The sequence below is a fragment of the Gossypium hirsutum genome, chromosome A10 (assembly GCF_007990345.1).
Source record: "Gossypium hirsutum isolate 1008001.06 chromosome A10, Gossypium_hirsutum_v2.1, whole genome shotgun sequence".
Lineage (NCBI taxonomy): Eukaryota > Viridiplantae > Streptophyta > Magnoliopsida > Malvales > Malvaceae > Gossypium > Gossypium hirsutum.
Window position 1 is genome coordinate 19,559,591 of NC_053433.1, and position 23,498 is coordinate 19,583,088.

The 23,498-nt window shown below is 34.0% G+C and overlaps 2 protein-coding genes across 7 annotated transcripts; both read left to right on the plus strand.

Annotated features, from left to right (window-relative positions):
- The first annotated feature begins 1,467 nt into the window (after positions 1 to 1,467).
- LOC107916324 (uncharacterized) lies at positions 1,468 to 4,696 on the plus strand. The gene is made up of 4 exons (XM_041078949.1): positions 1,468 to 1,647; positions 2,584 to 3,371; positions 3,710 to 4,138; positions 4,239 to 4,696. Exons 2-4 carry the CDS (start codon positions 2,588 to 2,590, stop codon positions 4,433 to 4,435), a joined length of 1,410 nt encoding a protein of 469 aa, XP_040934883.1. The 5' UTR covers positions 1,468 to 1,647; positions 2,584 to 2,587; the 3' UTR covers positions 4,436 to 4,696.
- Positions 4,697 to 5,403: 707 nt separating this feature from the next.
- LOC107916323 (GTPase ERA-like, chloroplastic) lies at positions 5,404 to 10,958 on the plus strand. 6 transcript variants are annotated; one of them, XR_001689463.2, is made up of 11 exons: positions 5,412 to 5,931; positions 6,393 to 6,538; positions 6,743 to 6,883; positions 6,956 to 7,069; positions 7,775 to 7,900; positions 8,213 to 8,311; positions 8,405 to 8,506; positions 8,907 to 8,987; positions 9,188 to 9,248; positions 9,527 to 9,635; positions 9,931 to 10,104. XR_001689463.2 is itself a non-coding variant. In XM_016845565.2 (10 exons), the coding sequence occupies exons 1-9, from the start codon at positions 5,559 to 5,561 to the stop codon at positions 9,611 to 9,613; spliced, it is 1,269 nt and encodes a 422-aa protein (XP_016701054.1). In that variant the 5' UTR covers positions 5,414 to 5,558; the 3' UTR covers positions 9,614 to 9,635; positions 9,931 to 10,104. The 6 variants fall into 6 exon arrangements, 4 of the variants coding, with proteins under 4 accessions (XP_040934884.1, XP_016701056.1, XP_016701054.1 ...); XR_005903393.1 differs by lacking the exon at positions 9,188 to 9,248 and adding an exon at positions 10,562 to 10,958 and having other exon boundaries at positions 5,414 to 5,931; positions 9,931 to 9,992; XM_016845565.2 differs by lacking the exon at positions 9,188 to 9,248 and having other exon boundaries at positions 5,414 to 5,931.
- The last annotated feature ends 12,540 nt before the right edge of the window (positions 10,959 to 23,498 follow it).

Here is a 23,498-nt window from a genome sequence, read left to right on the forward strand (position 1 = left end):
CCGAAACCTCTGTTCCAACTAGACCCAATTTTGGGCTATTACAGCATCCATGTGGCAAAAAATTAGGTTGCCTACGTCAATTGGGACCCTAAGACCTTATAATATAGAAAATATGTTACATAATTTTTTTTAGATTTTATATAATTTTTTTAGAAATTATGTATAAAATTTGATTAGTTTTAAATTTTTTTACATAAGTACAATTTTAAAAAATAAATAATGAATTTTTAAAATTTTAAAGATTTTTTATTGATATTTCTAGAATTTTATATAATTTAGAATTATAGTTAAAAAAAGTTATAAATGTGCCAAATCGAATATTTTTAACTATGTTTTAAGGATCAAATTAGATATTAACCTTTGAACTAACGTGCCGCGTCACTTTTCCGTTAAGGTTGTAACGACTATTAACTAATGATGACCAAAATGTTATAATTTGATAATATTATTAATCAAAATGTAACTTTTTATAATTTAATAAAAAATTAATTAAGATTGAGAGATTATTTTAACAGTTTATCCAATTTTAAAAAAATCAAAATACATGTGGTAAGTCATCGAATTGAATTGAATCCACTAGTTGGAATAGGTTTCGTCCATTTCTTTGAAGTTCTTTTCCTGTTTTTATATAACATTTTAATTATTTTGCTCAACGGTTTGTTTGATAATTCATTAAAAAAATAAAAAATTAATATTTTTAATGATTTAATTTTTTAACATATTATAATAAAAATTAAATGATAAAATATTTTCAATGAAAAGTTGTGAAAAATGATAAATGATTACTTATCACTTATGTTACATTTGGTAGGAGTACTATTTATTTATCATGTTTTAGTATGTAAGTTAATAATAAATTAATTTCAATTAATAATTTTATTTTATTTCTTTAATGATTATCCTTTAAATATTTTTCCTTTAAAAATTTTAAAATTATATATATCAAACTGTCTAATCATATTTTACACTTAATTTTAAGAGGTATAACAAACAAATTTTATAACTTACTTAGAATTTTCAATACTTAATTTTTTAACACATAAATTTTTAGTATTTAAATTTTCAATTTATCAAATAATATTTAAGTTGAAAATAAAATTTTATTACTATAAATATAGAAAACTAATTAAAATTAAATAAAAAAACAAAATATGTTTTTGTTGGATCATTTTGATTGCTTAACTTATGAATTAAAATCAAATTTGAATATTTAGGAACAATTTTCGAAATTTTAGATTTTTTGTGTTTGGGAAGAAAGGAAGTTCCACATCTCAAACTTTTGACAACAAGAACACAAACCTTCCAAAACGACAACCATCTTCCGAACACTTTGGAGACATCCCATATATACTACACCTAAAATCCCGAAACTACCCTTACTATAAAGGGCGAATTCGACATTTCAGTTAATTCACAGCTAGGCAGCTCTGCTAGGAATAGCCAAAAAAAGAAAACTTCGTTCGAAACATTTGCGGGGATAAGCTGAGGCGGTCTTAAATTGCAACAAATCTAAAAATAAAAAGCCTCCCGTGGCATCTCTTTACTTCGCGCGCTCTTGTTTGATCCGGTTCTCTCTCGACGCGCCGTCGTCTCCATCACCATCGCCGCCGCTCCCACCTAGTTGTTTCTTCTATAAGTACGTATAAGGTAATGAATCGTCGCTCCTCTTCCATTGTTTTAGCCTTTTCTCCGCTTCCAAACGGAGCCTTCGCAAAAGAAAAGGAGTCTTGGATTCTTCAAATTTTCTTTATCTCTACTTCTTATTTTTTTTTGTTGTTAACTAGAAGAGGCAATTGTTTACACGGTGTTTTTTTCTTTTCAATTTTTGCATTGCTGGTCGTCTTGTTTCTCGGTTTGTGATTTTTTTTTTAGTTTTCTTTTCCATTTCCTGGATTCATCATGTAAACTTTTTTTGCTAATAGATTCATCATGTAGTTGGCATGTATATATATTAATTTTCTTTATTTTTCTGTTGGGTTTGGTTGCTGTTAAAATTAAGAGGAACTCTCATGCATTTCGCCTTTGCTGTTTCTAATAGGCATAGCACTTTTTTTTATTCACCTTTTCATTTACTTATATGACCTTTTGCTTATTTATGGTTGATGTTTAGCTCACAGTCCGAGGCAGGAGGAAAATGTTAACAAGTACTAAAATCTGAGTTTAAATGGTCCGTTATTTTCGTCTTTTACTTATTGCAGGCAAGAGTTAAAATAAAGAGTTTTTTAAGATTTTTTTGATTTTGAAACTACATACTCATTGTCGTTAAAAAGAGGAAATTTCACTTATTTTGACCCTTTCTTTGGATTCTTATTTAATTTTAATGGTGTCAAAAGATAAAACTACAAGAAAAACATAAAAATGGTGTTATATTCCTGTATAAGTTTAGATTTTTTAGTGGGGTCAATGTGCTAACGCCCCTGGCTGTAACTTAGTTAAGTGAACCTTCTCAAGTTCATGGAAAATATAATGTTCTAAAATGTAGTAAGAATGATATTCTTGTCCTTCGCTTTCCTCTAGTTCTTCTCCATGGATAATGATACATATGGCTTAGTGACTTCTGCTTTTGTTTGTTTGATTATGCAGGGCCATGCCACCGTTTACTGCTATAGCTTTGGATAGGTTAATTGAATCTGGAGATTCAAAATCTGTTGATAAATCTTCTCGTTATTTAAAACCACCTATCCCTCCGAACTCAAAGCTACGGAGGAGGAACAGTACATCAGCTGCAGAAAGGAAGGGTAACCGCCCCCAAATTTCACCTGCCTTGTATGCTACTCCAGATGCAACTCCACTACCTGTTTCAACATCTTTTTTCCCTTCTTCTCCTTACATCGTCAATCACAAGCGACGTGGACCTTGCCTTTCGAGGAGCTCTTCCGAAATATTATCACGGCAAATAACCCTTGAAGAAGATGAGGTTAACAGCAAAATAAAGGTAGCAGACAAAGCATCACTGGCAGAAACAAAATATGTTGATTTATCGAAGGATGGTCCTTTTACTTCTAGCGTTCGTAAACCTAATGAAGAGAAGCATCGAAATGGTGTTTTTAATGGTCATGTCAATGCGGAGAAGGCAAATGTCCATGGTGGCTCCATTCAAGATGAGCACAAAAATGGCGTTGGGGATGGTGAATTGGGAGGCAATAATGGGGAAGTTGGAAGCTGCCTGATGAGTAATGGTTTGGCCGAGGATAGAGCTGTGCCAAACGTTGGACCGCCAAACTCGGACAGATATAGTGACAAAGAAGATTTCTTTGATCTGAATGAATCAACGAGTGCCACAAGTAATACTGATGGAGATGATCATACTGCGGCCGAAGGTGCTGGAAAATCTGCTGCATCAGGGGTAGAGTTTTATGATGCATGGGACGGTATGTAGAGTGTTAGTTTTATCTGCGTGTAATGTTCATATGTAGATGCATATCTAATAATTTAGGTGCCAATTGTTTGAAAAACTCGATATATAGGAGCATGGTAGCATTGATTGTGCTGGATTTCTTCTTGTTTAATTGTGTCTATGATATCTATGTTCATGTGCGCATATTTCATAGGTGTCTCGGTTTCCCTTTTATAGTAGAGATTATTGTTCAACTAATGAGAAATATGAAAACTTTCCCCATGGCTATTTGGTTAGCATTGGATAAGCCAACTAATGTGATGATTTTGTTGTCCTTTTAGCTAGCTTACCTACCTTTCTTGTTTCCTCCAGAGCTAAGCTCCAATAATGCACCACATACTTTTGTTCGCGACATTGAAGCTGAACTGCGTGAAATAAGATTGAATTTACTCGTAGAGATCGAAAAGAGGAAGAAGGCAGAAGAAACTTTGAACCAAATGCGATGCAAGTGGCAAAGAATCAGCCAAGAGTTTGCTGTAGCAGGATTGGCATTGCCAGTAGATCCGGTTGATGCGACAGATGATGAACTGGTGAAACCAGTTGAAGAACTGAGGCAGCAAGAGAGTGTTGCACGACTTGTATCTTTATCTGTGGGAAGAGGCGTTGCAAGGGCTGAGATGCAGATGGAGATGGAATCTCAAATTAAATTGAAGAACTTTGAAGTCGCCCGATTGTTGGACCGGTTGCACTATTACAAGGCTGTAAATCAGGAAATGTCTCAGAGGAACCAAGAGGCTATAGGTGAGAGTTTTATAAGCATGATGTTTACAAGTGTAATGATGCATTATATTTACAGGATTCCTTTTTCTGATATTTGCAATTTATCATTGTTTAATTACAGAGATGGCACGGCGTGATAGACAAAGGAAAAAAAGAAGACAAAAATGGGTCTGGGGTTCGATAGCCGCAGCAATTACCCTCGGCATGACAGCGCTGGCATGGTCTTACCTACCATCAGGAAAAGCATCATCGGCGTCTTCTGCCCGCATTACTCAGGCACCTGTTAGTGATGATGCAATCACAAAAACAGCTAAGTGAAAAAAATTATTCAATCATTAAAGCTGTGGTAGCCCCAATCTTGAGCTTAATTCTGCTGGTTAATATAGTCACTCCATAAAAGTGACATTCAGCCGTTTTGTAGTTTGAATCTCGACTTCTGCACCTTTCTGTAACCTCACCCATTTGTATCCCAAAACTATAACCTCCTTTTTACAAAAAGAAAGAAAAAAAAAATGTTGCCCAAGCCAAATCTGAAGCGTTGAACACTTTTAACCATAAGTTCATCTTTTTGTTCTTTAACAAAGACGCCTTCGTTATTCCCAGAAATAGCAACATATAAAATTCAATCAAAACAATAAAAGCTACTCCGGCTTAAGGATATTAACATGAATTTATATAATAATGATTATTAACACGTTGAAATTTATTAAATGAAATATGAAATTAAGGACGTAATATGATGTTTATATATTTTATTAAATTATTTTTTAGTTAAATTAGTTTTTATTTATTTATTTTTGTTAAATTTAGCTATCCATTGTTTAAAAAGAGTCAAATTATTCTTTTAATGAAAATATTAACTAAAGTATTAATTTGTTAGTGATGTTGACATAACAGTTTACACTATTTTATATTGATGAGATATTATTTATTTTACATGTCATATTAACAAATATTAAAAAATTATAAAAATATTTAAAAAAATTAAAAAATATTCTATAACGTTAGTAAAAATTAAAGAAAAATATAACGACATATTAATTGCCATATTTAAAGAAAGTAATGTTTTAGTTAGTGTTTTTATTAAAAAATAATAATTTATGTTTTTTTAAAAGGATGATGATGGAAATCGATTTCTTTTAAAAAATTGAGGACTAAATTTATCTCAAAAAATAATAAAGGTCAAATTAATAAAAAGATGTAAATTTTAATGGTTAAATTTGACATTTAACCTAATGAATATCCTACATTAAAATTTAAGTTCAAAGGACGGATCCAAAACGCTGCGTTTTACTTATGCGAACCTGTATCAAAGGATAAATAAATACGATAAAAATCATGAATTATCCAATTGTCTGAAAACGCAGAAATGCTGAATCAGCTTCAGTGAAGCTGCCTATCAACAAGCGGAGAGAACAGCGGAGAGAAACGGACGGTGGTAATGGAGCTACTAGCTCTGCACATTTCTCCGACGTTAGCCAGAGAGTGTTTCTTAACGGCCAGCAATAATAACTCTTGTGTTTTCCCTCGCTACGTTCGAAATCGTCACGGAAAATCGCGGTTCCGATTCCAAGCTCGAAAAGGCGGTTCCAGGAGCTGGAATCCAAACAAGATTTCTAGGCTAGATTTAATCCAACAAGTACTTGAAAGAAACAATCTCATTGAAGATTCACAAGAAGAAGACGAAGACGAAATAAGTGGTGACGACTCGTCTTTTTTGTCTTTGAGTGAAAAACCAGATAGGAACATGGCTTTGCTTGACGAGTACGAGTTGGAAGAGCTTGATTTTACCTCTCCCACTAATCATCGCAGCGGTTCGTAAGCTTAGCTCATTGCTCCTTTTTTTTGGTTTCTTTGTCATTTAATTCTCTGTTTTTGGTTATTATGTCTTTCAAAAAACAACGAGAAACATCATGTTTAATCCGCCTTTTTTTATGAAAAAAAGGGAAAAAAAATCATAATTGATTAAAACGTTAAGCAATTCTAATACGCTTGGAGATATGGAAGTTAAATCTTGCTTTTTGTTACTCACAAATATTGTTTACAATCGAAATGCACTTTACCCCTTTTATCTCTTTAAGCAAAATGCAAATTGTACAAGTACCGTGGCAGCAGAGCCTTTTTTTTGTAAAATATACTACCATAAGAGATGGCGAGACTGAGAGCAGATTGAATTTTTACAGATTGCGCTCAACTCCTTTTGTTGTAGTACGAACTTGTCAAAGATTTCATTTGTCTGTGGTGGTTTTATATCTTGATGGTGGGTCAAATGTAGGGTATGTTGCTGTTCTGGGAAAGCCGAATGTTGGAAAGAGCACACTTGCTAATCAAATGATAGGTCAGAAGTTGTCGATAGTTACGGATAAACCTCAAACCACCAGGCATCGAGTTCTTGGTATATGTTCAGGCCCGGAGTATCAGGTTTGAAGATTAGTTCTTTTGTCATAACTTTTTTTTTTTTTGACAAACTTTTGTCATAACTATTGTTTACCATGTTTTGGGTCATTTTTTTGGTATTGTCAACAACTTTAAAGATAATGTAGAAATTTTTGTGTCTAGTTTCTTAACCACATAGGACAATCATGTTCCATTCCTAATTCGTATGGCCTGGAGCTTTGCTTGCAGATGATACTGTATGACACTCCAGGTGTTATTGAGAAGAAAATGCACAAGTTGGATTCTATGATGATGAAGAATGTCCGAAGTGCTGCCTTGAATGCTGACTGTGTACTTGTTATTGTTGATGCATGTAAAGTGCCTGAAAATGTATGCTTCATGGTTTTTACATTCTCTGTTGAACATTCCTCCCTTTTTCTAAGTCCAGTTTCTTATGTCTAGATCAATGAAGTGTTAGAAGAAGGCGTAGGAGATTTTAAGTGTACACTGCCAACTTTACTGGTTTTGAATAAGAAAGATCTGATAAAACCTGGTGAAATTGCAAAAAAGCTCGAGGTAAGAATCTGTCAAGTTTTGTATGTGCGTTCATGTGGACGTCCTTAAAATTTAAGATGCATATTTGTTGGTGTCACAAGTGGGATGGTTGAGAAATAGTTACAGAAATTCTCTTATGTTGCCCTTTGGTTTTTTGCATTGCAAATATTTCTCACCTCATCTTTGTCTGTGAATAAAGTTTTGTGTTTACTTTCTGCTAGCAGACCTACAATAAGACAAAAGGCAATGGCTGTGCTTGCCGGTTTTCCTTGCAATGTATAGGGTATTTGCTTTACCATGTCCCAAAAGGCCATGTTCCTTGCAATTGAACTACCATGTAATATGCATCAAAATTCATAAATGTTAATGTTTTCATATTGCAATATTGACAATTATCAAATTAGTTTTTCTTGTCATTGTAGTCTAGTTTTTGTAAATTTATGGTGCATGAAATGAAACAAAGAAACAATACAGATATGGTTAGTCCAACATTGGTCTTAAATGTGGCTTAAACCCTTAACCAAAGTTTGCAAAGGTGTTCTCTCTAAAATGTTAGCAGCAGTGTCTCCAGCATATTGTTATCACCACCTAGCATGCGAGTTCAACTTTGACTTGTCAAATTGTTAAGTTCATTCCCCATGTTCTGTGCTTTAACATTTGTAACACCTCGAATTGTTCTTCAGTCCTCAAGATTGGTTTCCTAAATAGAAATCCTATGCATTGCAGTGGTATGAGAAATTTACTGATGTCGACGAGGTTATACCTGTGAGTGCAAAGTATGGACATGGGGTAGATGATATCAAGGATTGGATACTGTCAAAACTTCCTACTGGGCCACCTTACTATCCAAAGGTATGTAGAAACTCAACATATATGTATGTGATTTTATTCCTCTCCAACTTATTTTCAAGAATGAAAAATGGTGGTAACTCTTATTATCTAGAATGTTACCTTAAACTTGTCAAATATTTGAATTTGTTTAATATTAAGGTAATGGTATGATTTTAATGTTGCACTATGTCGATAACCTAGTATTTTATTTGGCTTCATGTTAACTGTTGCCCAACTTTCCTCCCAAAATAAAATTTTTACCCAACTTTTGTGGGGCTTGAAAAATAAATTGCTTTGTTCATATGAACTGTAGTGCTTTTTATGCATTGCCAGGACATTGTAAGTGAACACCCAGAAAGGTTCTTTGTAGCTGAAATTGTCAGAGAAAAGATATTTATGCAGTATCGCAATGAGGTTCCTTACGCATGTCAGGTATGACTATAGTTATCACGCTTGCCAGCAAGATATAATCATCAGCAGAATGTCAAAACCCAACCCAACCAAAACTTCTTCAAAATTTTTCAGGTAAATGTAGTGAGCTACAAAACCAGGCCAAATGCAAAAGAGTTCATACAAGTAGAAATTGTTGTTGAGAAAGACTCCCAGAAAATCATTCTCATTGGAAAAGTAAGTATTATCCTGTGTCTTTATGCAATTTGCTTTATTCATTTTAGTGGTCCCTTGAGCTTGTTGAATATGTTTGACAAAAAAGAGTTTAATCTGACCAGTGTTTGATATTTTCAAATTTATTAATTTAATATGCAATCTCTACTAATATTAAATCCTTTACTAAGTATGGTGTCACCAGTCAACTGGGCACCAACTTAGTTGGTCAATAACAAAAATATCCCTATTTTACAAGGGAAATTATATTTATATATATTTTTTATAAATATATTTGTTCCATGATTTTGTTTTTTACCCACATCATGGGTGTGCCATAATCTAATCTAAATAACATACATTTGCATGTCCATGATATATTCTAAGCCTTCCATGTGATGCATTGTGCCCTCTACTATTGAAGGGAGGGAAAGCTCTGAAAACGCTTGCGACAGCTGCTCGGCTTGACATAGAAGATTTCTTACAGAAAAAAGTCTTCCTCGAGGTGTGAACTTGAATCACTATGCTTCTCATAATTATATATGGTGAAATGTGCATGGTTTACTTTCTTTTTAAGGTATTGTCTACTTTGGTGGTCAAAAAACAGTCCTCACAGTTTCCTTTGAAAAAAGGCTGAGGTTGGCCCTGCCTTTAAAATCCACAGTCCAATTCTTGGGTAGTTGATGTGGGATTGTTTTTCCCCAGGGTTTGATCCCATAGAGGCGCCATTGTTTATGCAAGGGTTGTTGGACTGAATTATTACGAGGTATTGTCCATTTTGGAGGTCTAAAGACTATTTTTTTGGTTTATCTTTCGAGGAAAATTTGCCTTATAAGGAAAGGCTCTCACTTTATCAAGTCATAGTCCAATCTTTGATTAGCGGATATGAGATGTTTTCCTTTTAACACGTCATTAACAGCATTTTTCACTGTCATTATAACCAAAACGCCTGCATTAAGGAAATTCATTGATCCTAGTGATTTGGTCAAGCATGGTTAGCCCTTGCCAGCCATATTAATCTGAAGCAACAAATTCTATATACAGGTTGAAGTGAAAGTAAAAGAGAATTGGCGGCAAGATGAAGGGCTTTTGAGATATTATGGTTATGGAGGGCAAATTCGAGCACTATAGCGTCTTTCCCCATTTCATACAGGTCACTTTTGTGTAATTTTAAAAAGTAGTTTTATGAAAATGTTTGAATCAGTTTTGACTAAGTAGGGGCTCAAGAAATGTGGGTTTTGTTTCAGATTTCATCTTACAATTTTGTTTTTCACCCATATCGTGAATTATTATGCCGATATACCCTTCCAGATCATTTCTTGAAATGTCTTAAATTATTTCTATACTAACATTTGTTTGCCGTTAATGTTAATATCCTTTGTTGAACAAATGATGAAATCTGCCTCCTGCCTTGAGTTTCTCAACTTCCCGGTGTCTGTGGTCGATAGGGCATGGGCTCATTGGACCAAGCTTGACCGGCCGCTTGCCCAGTTGGTTGACTACTTGTAAGGTAATTTTGTTCCTTCATTTGTTAAAATGATTTCTTACATTCTTGTAGTTATTAACAGCAACTCCAAATTCGAATCTCTATATATGAATTTGGTTTTCTAGTTGATTTGTTAGTAAGTTGTGTTTGAACTATCTTCAATTCCAATTTAAAAACCATCTTTTGTCCCAAGAACAAATGGAGAAAAACAGTGAGACAAGACAAACTTATGAAGAATAAACAGATTGTAATATTACATCCTTTGAGATTAGTGATAGCCGACATTGTCGTTGAAATAAATTAAGTATAACTTTCTTCTATTGGAAACGGAATTAAGGAAACAACTTCAGGGCCGCAGCTTTATAAAAGTGACCAACTTGGCATACCGAGCTGAATCCGGTTGAAAGCCGATTGCCTCGCAATCACTTGAGTTTCCAATCTGAGTTCGTCACATTTGCGTTTAACAGCTCTAAGCCTTTCTCCTATTTTCATTTGATCCTCTCTTATGCTTGTTTGATCTTTTCTTATCTTTCCCATAACTTTTTTAATTCCTTGGATCCTTGCTTTCAAACTCTTCAATTTTGGTTTGGAAGCCTCCTCCTTGATGCTTTTGCTGGGCGCCACCATTGTTATTCTCAAAGCTGAAACAGAGTGCGATATGAACTTGGATGGATTGTAATGAGTGAAATGCCGATGCCATGAACAATGGATTTATAGCTAATTTTAGCAAAGCCACATCTCGAATTTGGAGGAAACAATTGAGGAAGATGAAGAGAAACTGGGGAAACATAAATTTTATGGTAGGAATCGGCTTACAATCGCTTCGTCTTTCAACTGGAATCGAACGATTTGTTGGGAGAAATATTTAATGCACGTGTTGAGAAATGATTGGATGACCCCGAAAATAAGCAGGATTTATGGTAAATTATTAGTACCTTTTATTTTTTTCGCAAAAAATAATTGACATGAATATCAAAACGAATTTAATCCATTCAACGAATTTAAATCTTGATGAAATTTTGAATTGGTATAGGCGTCGTAAATGTGATATTCAAGTTATATTATTATTATTATTTTGAGTTTAAGTTTTATTGTATGGGACTGTTTCGATTTATTTTAATATACATTCGAATATATTTTTTTAATAAAAAGATTTGGATACCTTTTGGGTTTTTAATTTATTGTGCTTTATAATAAGTTGATATGATATTTGTGATTGTAACTTGTAAACTCTTTACAAAAATAAATTTAATTCTAAAATAAGTTTTAGATTAATAAAACCAAAACTAGGGAAGCAAGAATTTGGGAGATTTGATTTGGAAGGTGTCTATTAAGGATTGAAATTGATGTGTAACTTAAAAATTGTATGAAAAAAATGAAAAGCAAAGAATTAGAAAGAAAAGTATTTTCATGGGACATGTACTTTGTGGACCTCTATTTTTTTAAAACATAAATTATTAAATATTTAATGTTTATAGATTGATAATAATATATTTTACTTAGATCATATGACACCTATGGTGAAAAAAATATATATTATGAGAATATGATACATTACACTTCCTTAGAGCATTGGTTAAAAATTTCTTTATTAATAGCTTCCGGTTTCAAGTTCAAATAATTAATGGTAGTTTTTGGGTAAATTATTCATATAGCCACTTTAAAATTACATCATTCTTATTTTGATTATTCTTTTTTTTTTTTTGAAATATAGCCCTGTCGTTAGTAAGTATTATTATTTTGGTCACTGTTATATTAAAACTCAAATGAAAAGCTAACTAGGATGCCATGTATTACCGACTGTTCTACTAATTGTGTATATAATTAAATATTTCAAAAATTAATTATAAACTCCATTACCATGTAATGCTCTTAACTTGGCACGATTAGCCGCGTCTGGATCTCTAGTGTTACCTCACATATCACTTAAACCTTTTTTAAAAAAAAATAGTTTACAAAATTCCAATTCTCTAATTATTTTATATAACAATTTCACTAAAAAATTTAACATCTAAGAACAAAGGAAGTATTATACAATAACCTGTTACATTAAATTTGATATGGATCTTTACAAAATAGAAGTTTATTTAAAATCAGACTCGACATGCGTATTTCAAGACTACGTCACAATTCCACTGTATGCATAATAGCCTATTTTGCCGAAACTTAGACGCACACCTAACAACGTCCCTCTGGCATAAACTCTTCCCAAATACCGGTGACATAACAACAAACATTGTAAGCACTAGAGTACTAAGTGAGCTTTACTACAAAAATACCTTGATGAATACTTTGCATTCTGGTATGAGCCATTGTGCGCAACCATTATTCTAAACCATTTATTACAATGGATACCACTACAGTTTTGTCCACACATGTATGCTAGAAATCATACTCTTCAAAATATCAATTCTAACTTATCTGGCTATTGAAGATTCTTTAATACATTACTTGATTTTCCTTGTTGCTTAAGTACTACCCTACAAAATATACCTTCAAAATCTGTTTCATATGTACTAGATTTTAATATTTACGCTCTGCTTTAGTTAATTGTTCAAAGACATGTTTACAGGCGATTACAACACATTTGGAAATTATTCACCCATAACTGATTACCACAAACTCTTATTCAAATCATTCCTTAGTTCATCATCACACAAATCCATGATTATGATATACTACATATATCAATCAGAAGAATTCCACATCAATTTCATTAGAAACCACAAATATTCAGAATACCCATATTCCAGCTTTCATAGGATTTTAGGAAAGGTCATTAAATTCCAGACATAACCTCAATATGATAGATTCCAAGAACTTTGATTCAATCATTTCTTAACCCAAACAAACTCATAATGAAAGATCCTTAAATCTCGCATAGATACAATTATATATATATACTCAACCTTTTCAAATCATCATGGCGAATACCTTTATCATCATGTAGAAACACATTTGTTTTCAATAACTTAATCCATTAATTCACAGATCTTACTCAACCTTTAATTGTGAGCATAACAGTACTTTAGTTGAGTCATACTTATTTCAGAACAAACATATTTATCCATAACTCACCTAGTAATAGATAGACACATCTTGCAAACATACATAACAGGTCACGCCACAAGGGCCAAATAGAACGCGCCATAAAGGCATTACACAGATTATACCATAGAAGCATCATACAAAGTCTCGTATTTACTGTCTTGACAAACTTCACATATGGTGTCATGGTTTTTTTTTCATGAAATTATACAGAGGTTTATGTATTGTGATCTGCCATTTCGATTTACATATTATCGAATGCTACACCATGAACATACATACAAACATATTATATCATGTCATGGGTCTTAACCACATGGTCTTTCTCACCTTCATGTATTGTGTTAGAGTAGTTATCAAAGTAGTTAAGACTGTTAGTATGGTTATCAGTTGCAGTTAGTCTGTTCTAGCAGTTTCTTTATTGTACGTATGCCTATAAATGCATGAGACTTCTACATGCATTAAATAAGAAATAATAAAAAGTAAGAAAGTCTTCTTTTCTGAATATTTTTGCATAAGTCTAACATGGTATCAGAGGTAAGTTGTTTTCATCAAAGAAGATCAGTATTCTTCTTGATGATAGCAACTATTTGTTGTGGCGACAACAAGTTCTTTTGGCAGTCAAAGCACACAAGCTTCAGCGTTTCTTGGATGAGAATCAAGATCCTCCTACTCAGCTTATTTCCGATGACAGTGGGGGTTGTTGTGAAAATCCAGAGTTTGCACATTTTGAGCAACAAGATAGTGCACTTGCTTCGTGGCTATTATCTTCTATCAGTCCGTCCGTCCTCCCTCACCTTATTGGCATGGATACAAGTGCAAAGATCTGGAAAGCGGTTGTCGCCTTGTATGGGAGTAAAACCACTTCCAAGTTGATGTTTTATCGGCGGACTTTGCACTCTCAGCGCAAGGGTGAAATGAGCATGAAAGATTTTTTAGTCAAGATTAAAGGCTGCTGTGATCATCTTGCCAGTTGTGGTGAAATCATTAGTGAGCATAAGCACATCACTGCAATTCTCAATGGACTTCCTCCAGACTATGAATCTATTATTACCATTGTTACTTCCAGCCAAGTTCCCTACACGGTTCAAGGAGTAGTGTCTATGCTTCTTGATGCTGAAGCACGACAACAGCTTGTGAGTACTGAAATTTCTAGTTCAGCTAATGTGGTGTCGCATCAAACGTCTGACTCCACAGTTTCTAATGATTCCATTCCTTCTTATCAACCATCGTCTATGAGTCGGGGGCGTGGGCGAGGGCGTTCTTTTCACTCGAAAATTCAATGTCAGTTGTGTGGGAAGGCTGGTCATCTTGTTGATCGCTGTTATCATCGGTTTGACTCTTCTTATAAGAGTACCAACTACAGGCCTCCTCCACAAGCAAACATCAGCATGGCTGGTTCCGGTCCTTTTACTACGCCTTGGTTCACTTCTTCTCAACCTCAATGGAATTCATCAGGTTGGTGTTTTTCCACTTCTCCATCTTCTACTTGGACTAATCCGTTTGTTGGTAGTCCTCCACAACAGGTTCCCATGCCGTCCTCTGGCACAGCTCCAACACCACCTCAGGCGTATGTAGCAACCCCTGAAACTGTAGCTGATAATTCTTGGTATCCGGATTCAGGGGCCACGCATCATTTAACAAATTCAGCCAGCTCCATTGGTGATGCTGGATCTTTCAAAGGCCCAGGTAAGGTATTTGTTGGCAATGGTTCGGCTTTGCTTGTTATGTCTGCTGGACAGTCGTCCTTGCTTACTCACTCTCGACCTCTGTACATGCGATCTTTGTTACTGGTTCCTGGAATTACTAAAAATCTATTATCTGTCTCCAAGTTTGCCAAAGACAATAAGGTCATGTTTGAATTTTTCCCTGATCAGTGCCAGGTGTGTGATTTGAAGACAAGGGAGATTTTACTTCGTGGTTCCGTTCATCATGGGTTATACAGGCTTCATATTAATCAGTCTACTGGAGCTCATGTGCCTTCTAAGTCTGCTCATTGTTTTTCGACTAGTGTCAAACTTCCTCTTAGTGTTTGGCACTATCGACTAGGACACCCCTGTCGTGCTAATCTTACAAAAGCACTTATACGATGTAATATACCGTTTACTGATAGTAATAAATTTGTTGATTGTGTTGCATGTCATCTTGGTAAGGAATGTAAGCTTCCTTTTACAAAATCAGCAACTGTGTATACGTCACCTCTACAACTGGTTGTGGCTGATGTTTGGGGACCAGCTCCGATTGCTTCCAATGGTTTTCGATATTACGTTGCCTTCACCGATGCTTATTCTAGGTATACATGGCTTTATTTTCTGAAGAACAAGACTGAAATTCAAACTGTGTTTCCACAATTTCATCGCCAAGCTGAAAGAATACTTGGAACAAAGCTCAAGTCTCTGCAGACAGATGGGGGAGGAGAGTTTCAGGCATTGAAAACTTATCTTAATCAACAAGGTATTGTGCACCGACTCACTTGTCCCTACACATCTGCTCAGAATGGCCTTGTTGAACGCAAACACAGGCAGATTGTTGAAGCAGGTCTTTCTATGTTAGCTCATGCATCAATGCCTCTGATGTTTTGGAATGAAGCCTTCTGCAGTGCCGTATTCTTGATTAACAGGTTACCCTCTCATCCCTTGGGTGATGTCTCACCATATGAAAAACTATTCCAAACAAAACCCGATTACTCTTACCTTAGAACTTTTGGTTGTTTATGCTTTCCCAACATTCGGCCATTTACCAAAACAAAGTTACAATTTCGTTCAATACCCTGTGTTTTTCTAGGTTACTCCTCAGTACATAAAGGTTATAAATGTAAAGACCCCAATGGCAAAGTCTATGTCACCCGTCATGTCACCTTTAATGAAACTACTTTTCCATACAAAAGTTATTGTTCACCAGTCACATCACCTATTTCTAGTCCACAAGTTAGTGCTAAACTTTTAGTTGTTCCTTCACCTCATGTGTCGTGTTCTAGCACTTTGCCTACACCTCCACCAAATACGCCACCTACCTCCACTACACCTATCCCATCACATTCAACACCTACCTCCACTACACCTTTTCCATCCCATTCAATGTCTCACTCACAATCTGCTTCCCATAATATAATACATAATACACCTACTTTATCACCTTTACCACCTTTTTCTCAACAAACAGTACCATCCCCACAATCTGCACCTGTGTCGACTTCTCTTCAACAACAGGAGCAAACCCTCCAACCCTTGACACTCAACAATCATCACATGATTACCAGAAGCAAGGCTGGAGTTTTTAAGCCAAAGGTGTATCTTAGTACAACAGCTTCTTCCCCAAAAGATGATCCTTCCAATATTCATGAGGCAATGATGTTTGAGTGTTGGCAGGAAGCAGTTTATAGTGAGCTCCAAGCCTTGGCACGAAATAATACCTGGACTTTGTGCTCCCTTCCAGAGAATCGGAGGGCAGTAGGGTGCAAATGGTTGTTTAAGGTAAAAAGAAAGTCTGATGGCTCCATTGACAGATACAAGGCTCGGTTAGTTGCAAAAGGTTTTTCTCAACATGCTGGGTTTGATTTTCATAATACGTATAGTCCAGTGGTTCGAGCTTCCACCATCCGCACTGTTCTTTCACTTGCAATTATGCAGGGGTGGTCTCTTCGCCAAGTCGACATCAACAATGCTTTCCTCAATGGTAAGCTTACTGAAGAAATATACATGGACCAACCTCCTGGCTTTGAAGTCCCAAGTGCCTCTGGTCAGAAACTGGTGTGCAAACTAAATAAAGCACTGTATGGTTTGAGACAAGCTCCTCGTGCCTGGTTTCAGACTCTTAAGGAGTATCTCGTGACTCAACTCGATTTTCAAGCATCTAAAGCTGATTCCTCCTTGTTCATTCGTGTGTTTGATGGGAAGTGTCTTCTACTCATGGTATATGTTGATGATATTGTCCTTACTGGAAGTCATGATCAAGACATTGAAGATACTGTGCAGCGTCTTCACAGCAAATTTGCTCTCAAGGACATGGGAGCACTCAGTTTTTTTTTGGGCATTGATGTTCGACGCACTTCACAGGGGCTGATGCTCAGTCGAAAGAAATATGTTACTGAACTACTTGAGAAGACTGGAATGCTTGGAGCAGCATCCACACCAACTCCGATGGTAAGCACGCCTAAGCTAGTAGCTTCTGATGGCAGTCCTCCATTTGCTGATGTGCACTTATATAGAAGTGTTGTGGGCATGCTTCAATATGTCTGTATTACACGGCCTGACTTGTCGTTCTGCACCAATAAACTTAGCCAATACATGAGTGCACCAAGTGACACTCACTGGAGAGCAGTCAAACGGGTATTAAGATATTTAGCTGGCACCATGGACCATGGTTTGTGTCTTACAGCAGGACAACTAGAACTGGTAGGATATTCGGATGCTGACTGGGCTTCTTCCATTGAAGATCGGCGTTCCACTTCTGGATATGTGGTATATCTTGGATCAAATCCGGTGGCTTGGTGTTCAAAGAAACAGTCTGTAGTCTCTCGATCCTCTGCTGAAGCAGAATATCGCAGCTTGGCTAACTGCGTGTCTGAACTCCTATCTATTCAACAGTTGCTAAATGAAGTTGGAATGTCAATGTCTAAGATACCAACCATCTGGTGCGACAACTCTTCTACAGTATCTGTTGCTGAAAATCCTACTCATCATGCTAAAATGAAACACGTTGAAATAGACCATCATTTTGTTCGTGAAAAAATACTTGCTGGTTGTTTACAAGTCAATTTTGTTCCCTCTACTCAACAAATTGCAGATGTCCTTACAAAACCAATCACGCCTAAGCAATTTTCTTCCTTCAGACGTGCTCTTCGAGTGCTGCCATCGAAAGATCTTTGTACTACAAAAACAAATAAGCAAGGGGAATGTTAGAGTAGTTATCAAAGTAGTTAAGACTGTTAGTATGGTTATCAGTTGCAGTTAGTCTGTTCTAGCAGTTTCTTTATTGTACGTATGCCTATAAATGCATGAGACTTCTACATGCATTAAATAAGAAATAATAAAAAGTAAGAAAGTCTTCTTTTCTGAATATTTTTGCATAAGTCTAACATATTGTGTTCTACCTTCTAGTCTCATTTTACTGGAGGCTACATCATAAATGGTTCCAGATTATACTAAGCTGCCATAGGTCTCTACCTTATAGTCTTACACTCATTTTCAATTCATGATATGCTAGTCTGGTTAGCATTGTAACTGCCCTACCAGAGGCTACACAATGAGACATTTCTCATTATCTACTTACTTAAATGTAATCGTATTCTTAATTGACATTCCTCTTGTATCACAACCATATATGCATTCTTACCGATCAATATTCTTCTCAATAGAACTTTTCACATATCATCATAACACTCATTTCATCCTTACTATTATCATACATTTACCAACTATTATAGATACCAACATCCTTTATATATATCCTTCTACCTAAAAAGTTTATGCAAGAAAGTTAGAGTAAAGACTTACCTAAACTGTATTTCGAAGCTCCATACTTGGACATTTAACACGATCCAACAGAAACAACTGCTTACAGAACATAAAAACACTATTAAAACTTATTTGTATACTTTCTACCATCATCTCAAACACTGACAACCCCCATGTAAGACTTTTTTCTTACATCATACTGTTCATACACTTTTTACAGGCTTACTCTTTTCAAACTTAACATGCATAATTATAATACTTGCCCAAAGATGAAATAATCATTGATTAGATTTAGATCCTTACCTTTCAGTTTATAGAGGTAGAAATACTATTAAATCACAGTAGGGGAACTAGTGAATAGAATAATCAGGAACCTCTCCCCTCGAAACTATTATACACACATATATATATAACCTTAACTCACTTATAGAGATTCAACAAGTGTCACTTGAATTCAGAGTTTGTCCTTCTTAACAGTCTATAGTTTCTAAAGAGAACATAAATGAGGATCTTAATAATAAATATCAGATCAGTTTGTCCAATTGGTTCCTAACTAGATTTCCTTACAACTTAACTAGCACAATACTTCAAACTAACTGGACGTACTATACCTTTGGCTATAGCTCATATCATCGATACTCTGAAATAAAATCCTCCTATTCATATAGCAAAATTTCTGAAAGAAAGTCCTTACTTACAATCTTGACAATTCCTATACGTCCATTCTATTCACCAAAAAGAGACATTTTGGTGGACAACACTTTGCCAATAGGTTACTTCATACCTACATGCCAACTTAGACCTGTCAGATCTGGATGTTACATACCATTCTTAACCTTAAAATCAAACTCTAAACCCCCAAATCATTAAACCTTAAACTTTATTATCATCTTTATCCTTAAAATCAATCCTTAAACCCCTAAACCATTAAACTATAAACCTTCTTATCATCCTTATCCTCAAAATCAAACCCCAAACCTCAAATTTATTAAACCTTAAACCCTCTTTATCATCGCATTTATTTGATTTTCCTTAACATCCCTGTAGTGGCCTAAATTCAAGGTTACGAAACAGTGGTTTCGTAACCACAAATCCAATTTAAAGATAAATTATTTTAAAAATTATTGCATTAATATTAATATAATAGAAAAATCGTATGAAAATATCGATAGAAAAATTTTACTGATTTAGTGGTTAGTTAGAAAAAGAAATTATTGAAGAAATTGGGTAAAAATAAGGTATCGAGATCTCGATCTGATAAAACCGAGTCGAAAATATTTTTATAAATATTTATGAAATATTATAGATGTGGTATTAAAATTTCGTTAGGAAATTTTAATGTTTGGGTAGTCAATTAAATGAAAAGAACTAAATTGGAAAAGGTGTAAAAGTTGCTAGAATGATTAAATAGCTTAAGTGTCTAATGAGAAAGGATTTAAAAGACAATTAGACCCAAAATTTATTTGGGCTGGACGGCAAGGGCATGAAATCAACAGGAAAATTGATGATTTAAGGGCAAAATTAGAAAATTGCATAATTAACTAAATAAAGATAGGACTAAATAGGAAATATCTAGATTTCTCTTCATTCTCATCAGCCAAAACGCCATAGGAGGTGTTATTTAAGCTGGTATTCCATAATTTTTGCACCAAATGAGTTAACCCTTGCCTTTTTCTTATAATTTTTGTGTTTTTAAGACTTTTACAACTAGGTACTACTATTAAATTCATTAGTTTTTTATTTCATGAATGAAATTGAAAGTCACCATGGTTGAGTGCTGTAAGTTTATGATGAAATAGCATGAAATTGAAGCTTTAATTTGTTTATGAGATGATTTTATTAGGTAATTTCAATAGAAATTGATTTTTAGGACCTAATTATGAAAATGTTTGGAATTAAAGTCTAGTGCTGAAATTCTGATTCCCAAAGGTTATAAAGTAGTTTAAAGTGATATAAAAAATTGTTAATTGAGAAAAATCAGCTCAATTGAGAGGCTAATTGAGTAGGGACAAAATTATTATTTATTAAAAGCTTGGGGAAAAATGGTAATAAACATCTTGCACTAAAACAGTTTAGAAAGCAGCAGTAGGCTAACTTTGAAAAATTACCATAAATTGTGAAAATCAAATTAGAAGATGAAAAAAATATGGAATTAAATCTTATTGAGTCTAGTTTCTCATAGAAGAAACAGTGTAAGCAATGGAATTATAAATCATGAGATATAATAAATTTTGTGAGACAAGGTCAGAATGAATTCGGGTTCCCCTGTTCTGGATTTGAAAAATCATAAAAAATTGAAGAAAAATAATTATGGGCTTAAATTTAATTTTTAGAATCCTGAATGAGTCTATTTTCAAGAGAAATAAACAGGAACATCATCCAAATCCTGTATGAAGAGATAATTAATTTTTAGTGAAGAAGGGTCAGAACTATCAGACAACAGAACAGAGGTTAATTTAAAGAATAAACTGTACTTATTGGCTGAATCAAAAATTCTAAATATTTTATGGTAAGAAGATATGTGAGTCTAGTTTCAGGAAAAATTAGGGGATCCTAATTTAGAGTTCTGTAGCTCAAGATAAAAATAATTTAGTGACTATAACTCAAGTAGATAGCTTTGAATGAACTACAAATAATAGTGGAATTATAGAGAATGGTGCATATAAACATGAAATGTATTAAATTGATGATTAAATTTATTTATTTAGATCCAGAAAATTCAAATATGAAGCTAGATCGAGGAAAAGAAAAAGTTCGGGATTAATAGATTTGTGTATACAAACAAGTATCGAGGTAAGCTCGTGTAACTTGAATTGTATTCTTAAATGCTTGAAATGTATGTTATTGATGTGAATATGATTTGAATGTTCATTGTATGAAAATTGATGTAACATTGATATATTTGATAAAAAGTGGAAGAAATCTCGGTTGAATGAAAGGAAAATTCGATGGATCTCTGAAAAGGAATTGACGGTAAAAAGGATCTAGCCCGAACGGATGATCCTATCCTGATATAGCCCTCCTAAAGAATATGTGTGAAATGGATTTAGCCTGGATGGGTAATCCAAATTAGGGTCTAAATTTAGCCTGGACTGGTAATTCAGATCCAAGCTCATTAGAGTAATTGTCGTTGCAGGGGATTTAGCATGGACTGGTAATCCCGTTGTAAGAATGAGGTTCGCGGGAGTGTGCTTTCTGAAATGGAAATGTGCGCACATGAATATGAATTAATGGACCCAGAAATTGTACACTAAAAGTGTACCTCTAAGAATCCATTAAAAATTCTGAGAAATTCAAAGGGATAAATATGGAAAAATAATAAGGGAATGGAAATCATGGTATTGATGAGCTCATCAATCATGGTATATATATTATTGTCATATGAAAATTATTGGACTAACTTGAATGTTGAGTTTGTGCATGTTAGGGTAATAATGCATTGAATGGATATTTGAATATTTATTGCATTGTATTGAAAATGTTAGGTAAGTATAATTCTTGTTACACGTGCTTACTAAGCACAAAATGCTTACCTTGTTTCTTTTTCCCCTATTTTATAGTGTTAAGAGCTCAGAGGTCAGATTCGGTCGGAGACATATCACACTATCAACCTCAAGATTTCGGTATATAAAGAAACTTTACTTTGGAAATCAATGGCATGTATAAACTAATATAGTAAATGTTAATGTGAAATGATTGTAAGGTCAGCTATTGGTATGTCTAACAAATATTGGTTTTGGTAGGTAATGAGGTTATCTTATAAATATACATGAATCTATCTTGAAAATATGTTGAATTGGATTGGTTGATGTGGATTGGTCTTGATTTAAAATTGCAGGGAATGTTAGATATCTATATGGGGTTATATTGAGTTAAAAAAAATTAAATTAATTCATAAACTCCGGTAATACCTCGTACCCTATTCCGGCAACGAATACGGGTAGGGAGTGTTACAATCCCAACTATTTGTTTGGGTATTGATGAAATGCGATGATGAAGGGGGCTTAATGTTTATTGATTTTAGAATTTAAGGTTTGATTTTGGGGTTAGGAATCATAATAGAGATTTAAGATTCAATGATTTTGGGATTTAGATGATTTTGAGTTTAGGGATGGTAATGGGGTTTAAAGTTTAATGATTTTTTGGTTTAGGGTTTGATTTTAAGGTTAAAGATGGTAATAAGGGTTTATAATTAATTTTTGAAATATTTAATTATATATACAATTGGTAGAACAATCAACAATATGTGGCATCCTAGCTAGCTTTCCATTTGGGGTTTTCACGAAACAATGCCAAAACAAGAATACTTACTAACAACAATGCTATATTTGATAGAAATATTTTAGAGTGACCAAAACATGAATGAAATAATTTTAGAGTGATCTAGATAATTTACACTAGTTTTTTTTAATACATAATTTAGTTTGATTTTGAAAAGTTCTTTTAAAAATTTTACATAAACTATTAAAAAAACATAAGTTATGAATATAGATCGAGTGATAACAAACTTGTATTTTAATATTGAGTATGTGTTTCATCTTTGAATTTGTAATTTGTAATTCTTTTATTTAAAGATGATATATAAGTAGCCAATTGAGTCCTAATTTGATTGATATGGACATTGTTTTCAATACAAGAGGATGTGAGTTTGAGTGTGTTGAAACGTAATATCTTTCTATTTATGGAAAAAAAAATAAATATAATCATAGAAAATAAGCTTTTGTTTATTAATATTTTTTAGTACTAGATAGAAATTTCATTAAAGTAAAATATTTTTTCTTTAAAAAATTAAAATCACTAAGAATAATTGTAATTCCATGACTTTATCATTCGATTGAAGCATTTGACCAAGTTTCAGATGATTTAACTCCATATCCGTACCCACTCTCTCCATATTTTTCTTATTCATTTTCCCGGAAAAACTTAAATCAGTTTCCAGGGAACCAAACGGAAATTCTAAACGTTTCAAGTTTCTTTCGGTCATTCAACGTTCGTTTTCATTATGGATTCGTATGATTTCGATAGC

Coding starts and splice junctions, on each gene's coding strand:
- LOC107916324 (XM_041078949.1), top strand. CDS start 2,588: ATGCCACCGTTTACTGCTATAGCTTTGGATAGGTTAATTGAATCTGGA. Junction 3,372..3,709: donor GTTTTATGATGCATGGGACG/GTATGTAGAGTG, acceptor TGTTTCCTCCAG/AGCTAAGCTCCAATAATGCA. Junction 4,139..4,238: donor GAGGAACCAAGAGGCTATAG/GTGAGAGTTTTA, acceptor GTTTAATTACAG/AGATGGCACGGCGTGATAGA.
- LOC107916323 (XM_016845565.2), top strand. CDS start 5,559: ATGGAGCTACTAGCTCTGCACATTTCTCCGACGTTAGCCAGAGAGTGT. Junction 7,070..7,774: donor AAATTGCAAAAAAGCTCGAG/GTAAGAATCTGT, acceptor TATGCATTGCAG/TGGTATGAGAAATTTACTGA. Junction 8,507..8,906: donor AAATCATTCTCATTGGAAAA/GTAAGTATTATC, acceptor CTACTATTGAAG/GGAGGGAAAGCTCTGAAAAC.